This window comes from Danio rerio, chromosome 6, assembly GCF_052040795.2.
Source record: "Danio rerio strain M-AB ecotype USA chromosome 6, GRCz13ab, whole genome shotgun sequence".
Taxonomy (NCBI): domain Eukaryota; kingdom Metazoa; phylum Chordata; class Actinopteri; order Cypriniformes; family Danionidae; genus Danio; species Danio rerio.
Window position 1 is genome coordinate 9666501 of NC_141026.1, and position 6000 is coordinate 9672500.

The 6000-nt window shown below is 33.6% G+C and overlaps 2 protein-coding genes across 18 annotated transcripts in view; one reads left to right on the forward strand and one right to left on the reverse strand.

Moving 5' to 3' along the window:
- LOC147843368 (uncharacterized) overlaps positions 1–6000 on the forward strand; it is a 413390-nt gene that overhangs the window by 101417 nt on the left and 305973 nt on the right. The gene's annotated exons all lie outside the window — the stretch shown is intronic.
- Positions 1–6000, reverse strand: part of tmeff2b (transmembrane protein with EGF-like and two follistatin-like domains 2b) — a 127928-nt gene that overhangs the window by 42932 nt on the left and 78996 nt on the right. Inside the window, exon 4 of the mRNA XM_087256829.1 lies at positions 180–206. Within this exon, the coding sequence (XP_087112955.1) occupies positions 180–206 (27 nt within the window). The remainder of the gene's footprint in view (positions 1–179; positions 207–6000) is intronic.

Here is a 6000-nt window from a genome sequence, read left to right on the forward strand (position 1 = left end):
ACATCTATCAGAAAAGGACAGAAGCTGCTGTCATCCCAACTCACTATGTGAATCTATGTGCGTGGGTGTGTTTGTGTGTGTGTGTGTGTGTGTGTGTGTGGATTTGAACAGGCAAAGTGAGACTCGAGATCATATTTCTAATGCTCTGTATTAATTAGAGATGAGTTGAAAACACTCACCATCATCCCCTGATCCGGAGCCAGCATCTACGAAGCAGAAAAACAGATGGTCAGTCACAGAAGCGCCACATTCATACAAACAGATTCAGTTGGGTTTTTGAACCAAATCTGAATGCAACTGACAAACCAAATATCATATAATGTCATTCGCACATCTAAAACGCATAAGTCTAATCAAGGATTCATGTCACAATGTATTAAAAATGATTTGAAATATAATTGTCGACACTGACTTGCCCTATCTACATATCCCCCCATTTCCAATGACTTATTTAGACAAACCATTGACATATTGCATAATAGCATAGTGGCAGATTCAAAACAGACTACAGTTATCTCTGTGAAAAACTGAAAACAAAAAAAAAATTATATATATATATATATATATATATATATATATATATATATATATATATATGTATGTGTGTGTGTATATGTATATATATATATATATATATATATATATATATATATATATATATATATATTATCTTACTTATTTAATTACTAATATATATATATATATATATATATATATATATATATATATATATATATATATATATATATATATATGTTTCATTTGCGCATCCTAATTTACATTTATATAAATTATAATGCCTCTTAGTCGCTGACATTATCTTTGGCAGGTACAGTGTGAAAACTCGAATGACAGACAGCTGCTTCTCACTTAGGGCTGTTTATGCTAATGATAGAGAGATCATCACTAATGGGCGGAGCTTTCTTTCTCCAATGGCATGTACAAAGGGATAATGTCATCTTATAAAGTGTGTGTTGGGAAAAAGGAATGTGTTTTTTATTATTTTTGTCTCTTTTTATTTTTTCAATTGTATTTGTACTGCTTACGGTGATATTAACCAAACTTCTTCTCGAGTGGGATATGCTTTGCATACTAATGAAGCATTTTTGCAGAACTAGATGAAGCTGATAGAAATGCAAAGACCTGAATGTCTAAAATTAACTTGAGCTCTGCAGCTAAAATTTCTGTAAGCAGAGATGGGTTGAAACTGAACACAGAATATGTGCAGTTAAGAAGTTTTATGCTGTTTACACCAGACACGGAACGTGTGGATAAATTGTGCTATTCGCGCGTAAATAGACGCGTGAACATTTGAGTTTACTCGCTTCATTTGCGTGTCAAATCTGCTTCATTCTCAACTTATAATTCATAACTTAAGCACAGATGCAGACCCGTCAATAAACACGTCCGGACTATCTGCCTGGTGACTGTAGCTTCATTGCTAAATGGCTAACATAGATTTTATTAAGAAAATAACTGTGTTCATGTGTTTTATGAAAGCTGAAAAAACAGCGTAGATTCATTTGTAGCCGTGTCTGAGTCCACTAGATTCTTCAGAGGTACACCCAGCTTTGTGAGCTCATAAACTCCTCCAGAAACTTAACCTGGATGATGGAAGCTTTCAGTGGCGCTTTTGACTGAGCCGAGCCCAGTTTGTTGAACTGTTGTCGGTGTAGGCGGGTGGATTTTCTCTCAGGACATCAACAACACGCTGCGCTGTGCGTCATAAACTTGCCCCGACAAGAGCAAGCCCCTGATTGGTTAACACGGCGCGAATGTCCACTGAAGTTTAGATTTTCAAACTTGAGCGACTCGCATGAAACTCACGTTAAGCACGCAAACACACAAAACGCTCAATTCGTGCTGCGCCATTCACGTGTATTGCGTCATTCGTGCTGTGCCATTCGCGCAATTCGCACCATTTGTACTGTGCCATTTGCGCAATTCATGACATTCGTTTGCATCACGCCGCAGGATGTCTGTTTGCGTCTTTGCATTGACTTAACATGTGAATCACTCGCACTTGACGCTTCTTCTGCGTCTGGTGTGAACGCAGCATTATGCTTTTTATAATACATAGAAAACGAGGATGTATGTATGGGTGCGGCCAATGGACGACTAGAGAAAAATTGACAAGTGACAAATTCCACTAAACTCCACCTGTTAATATCAGCTGCGTATAAAAGCTTGAGTCAGCAAATGAAAATTGTTGGGCACCTCCTGAATGTAACTTCTGCGTTGCATTAAGGATAAAAGAATTCAGTGAATTGAATTATTCATTTGTATCAGATAAATTACTAATATTTTTGACATAACATTTTTTTCGAAAATAACAAGTGAAAAAATCTAAATTTTTAATTTTTACCATTGGAGACTTGCTCTATTGACAGACTGTTGCCACACAACTGTGCTTCAACCATTTATAAAAGTGATAATTGCATAATAGGTTCCCTTTAAAATCCCAAAAAGCATTTGGGGTTGCCCTTATCCCTAAAAAAGACATTAATGGAACACTAACGTACTGTAAACTAGAACATTCCCAGGACTTAAAAGATTGACCTTTTGAGTAGTACGCAATACTGTTACGTGTGAATGTAAAAGGTCTGTAAAGTTTCAAAGATCAAAAGTGAAGGATAAATGGGGTTATTGTTGTCTCCATAAAGAAAGAAACGTATCCTGAACTGCCTGAAAGAAGTTCTTTGTGATTCCAGTCTGCAGAAACTTTGCAACACATTTGCATAATGGCAAACTATGGCCAGAGCAATGTCTGTTTTGACCCTCAAACACTGTAGTTGAAGTTCAGAGACCTGAAAGTGTTTGGTTTGTGTCGTGGAAATGTTGAGAAAACAGTGATTTCTGTGGTGCAAAAGCAAATCCACTTTACTTGCACTTGTAAAGGATGAGGACTCTCTATATTGCTGTAATCAATGTATACAAGCACTCTGTTGAAGAGCTGAAATTTAGATATGGTAATTGACTTTTCTTTTTACGTTACGAGCTGTTTAAGTGCTAGACCACACTCCAAAAGGAAAAGTTGCTACATAAAAGGTTTTGTATTGTTTCTGGTTCAAGTATATAAAATGTTTAATCAAGAAGCAAAAATTGTCTTGTTTTCCAAAAAAAAAAAAAAAAAAAATCAACATTTCAGAACAAGTCAATAAAATTTGCCAGTGGCCTAAGCAAAATAAAATAGTATTTGATTATTATTATTATTATTATTATTATTGATATTATCATTTAGTTTTTGTTGATAATTGTTTTTGAATACAATTTGACTAGAAACAATTGAAACTGTGCTAGTAAGAAAATAATAGTTTTGCAGTGCAACAACAACAGACTGGGCCATCCGACCAATCAGAGCAAAGCACACTCTGCTTTTTTTTGTTTTTTCGTTTACATCACCTGCTGATTAAATGCTAGACCAAACTGCAGACCTTTTACTTGAAGGTTCTGTATTGTTTTGTAGTTTAAATGTATTGTAAGTATTTAATTAAGAAGCAAAAAACATTGTCTTGTTTTTGGAAACAAAACAAGTGAAAATGTCAAAACAAAAAATAGCAAATTGTCAGTGGGCTAAGCAAAATAAACCTGTTTTTAAAGAAAATAATATTGTTATTATTACTTAGTTATTATTACTCAGTTCAAATATATATATATATATATATATATATATATATATATATATATATATATATATATATATATATATATATATATATAAAAATTTAATCAAGTAGCAAAAAAAGTCTTGTTATCAGAAAAAACTAATAAAATTTCAAAACAGTTTTTCCCTAAAAATAGCTAAACAATTGCTTATGGGCTAAGCAAATAATTATTGTGATGATTATTATTATTATTATTATTATTTAGTTTTCCTTAATGCTTTATTAAATATACTTTGATTAGAAACTAGAGAAGGTAAGAAAATAATAGTTTGGGTCATCTGACCAATCAGAGCAGAGCACACTCTCAGAGAGAAGGGGTTTAGAGAGACTGGATTTTTGAAGAAACCATTTCAGATAGAGTTCTTGGAATGTATATTATATAAAAAAGGAAGTGTTATTGACCTTGAATAAATGTGTTTAATAATAATATAAAAATAATTAAGAAACCTTTAAACTAGCATATTGGGGGCATTTTAAACTGAGCTGAAATTTAAAATGAGTGAAAGGAAGAGAACTATAGAGGCAAATGTGTACATTAGAGAGGCAGAGGACGAGGGAAAACAGAATAAAAGTTTGGCTGTCACCTCATTTTCCTCATTTTTAACACTTATAAATCTGCCCTCCAGTCGCATCTGTACCTCTCAGAATGTAAATAATGGAGTTCTTGTGCTTTCATTCGAGGTGAACACCGAAATTAGCCCCAGATAACCCTACTTTCTCTCTCTCTCGTTCAAGTTCAAGGGCACAGCCGCTATGACTAGACTGTACTCGGCTCTCTCTCGCTCCTAGTGTTTCTCTCTATCCGCCCCTGGGCTCGACGGCAGCTTTGGGAAAAATCTGACATTCATCAATTTGTTATGATGGAGAGGAGCAGCTTATAGCTCTGTGCCCTCCCATCAATCACCCCACCAATTACTCCCCGCCCAGAACAAATATAAATCTTCGTTTGAGATGGCCACGGGACGGCCAGGCTTTAATGTGTTATTCCTTTAATTCCGAACCATGTTTCTCCTGCTCCACCGCAATAACACTTTTTTTTTCTGGATACTAGTAATTTTATCTTGATTTTCATATCTCAGCAGCTAAAAATAGACGTACAAGCTAGATAGTATCACTAGATAATTAATTTAATATTTAAAACGGTTTATTTAGTTAAACCTTGTTCTTCATGTGGCCACCATTTCATTTCATTAATAGTATTTATTAATTTTGCTTCAGCTTAGTTCCTCATTTTCATCAGGGGTCGCCACAGTGGAATGAACCGCCAACTATTCCGGAATTTGTTTTATGTAGCAAATGTCCTTCCAGCTGCAACCCAGTACTAGTAATATACACTCTCACATTCATTCACACTCATACAATACAGACAATTTAGTTCATCCAATTCACCTGAACCACATGTCTGTGGACTGTGAGGGAAACCGGAGCACCCAGAGGAAACCCATGCCAACACAAGGAGAACATGCAAACTCTACACAGAAATGCCAACTGACCTAGCCAAGACTCAAACCAATAACCTTCTTCTTCCCACCAAGCTGCCCTCATTATTACACATAACACATTTCCTGATCTTTCTGTTATTAGCATGTATGTACAAAAGTAAGAATAGCCAGTTTTCTATAGTTTGTAATTCATGTTTTTTTTTTTTCTTATTTATTTATGCTTTTGAATTGCATTGTGGGATATTGTCCTCCAATCACATTTTTTTAAGTAGAAAAGTTAATAATTTTGAGTTTTATTATTTTTAATAATGTAAAGTGATATTTTGTTTGAGTTGGTGTTGTAAATTATAGTAAAAATAAATTACCAGTATCTTTTCCATTATATTATGGATGTAATTCTTTCTTAATATTATTTTTTACATAATATATTGTTTCAAGCTACTAAAATGTCAATAAAAGTCACATAAATTGTCAACATCAAAAGTCAACAAAGCACAGATTAAGGTCTCAATGCATTTCTGAACCATAAAAACCAAATTTAAATCATGAAATAAGGAACTTATTAATCATTAGTCTTTTTTAACAGTCCAGTGTTATGTAGATATATTTCTACCTTAAAATGGTCAGTTCTAAAGGACTATTTTATTCGTTTAAAATTCTTAATTTTGTTCATTTAAAATTCTAAAAATTTGTTCCGTAGACCATCGAAAAAATATATAGCTTAAAGTGGCTAATAGTTTTGACCCTGGAATGGTGTTTAAAAAAAAATAATAACTGCTTTTATTCTAACCAAAATAAAACACATAAGAATTTCTCCAGAAGAAAAAATATAGTTTCGCACATGCTGTAAAAATTTCCTTGCTCTGTTAAACATAATCTAGGAAATATTTAAA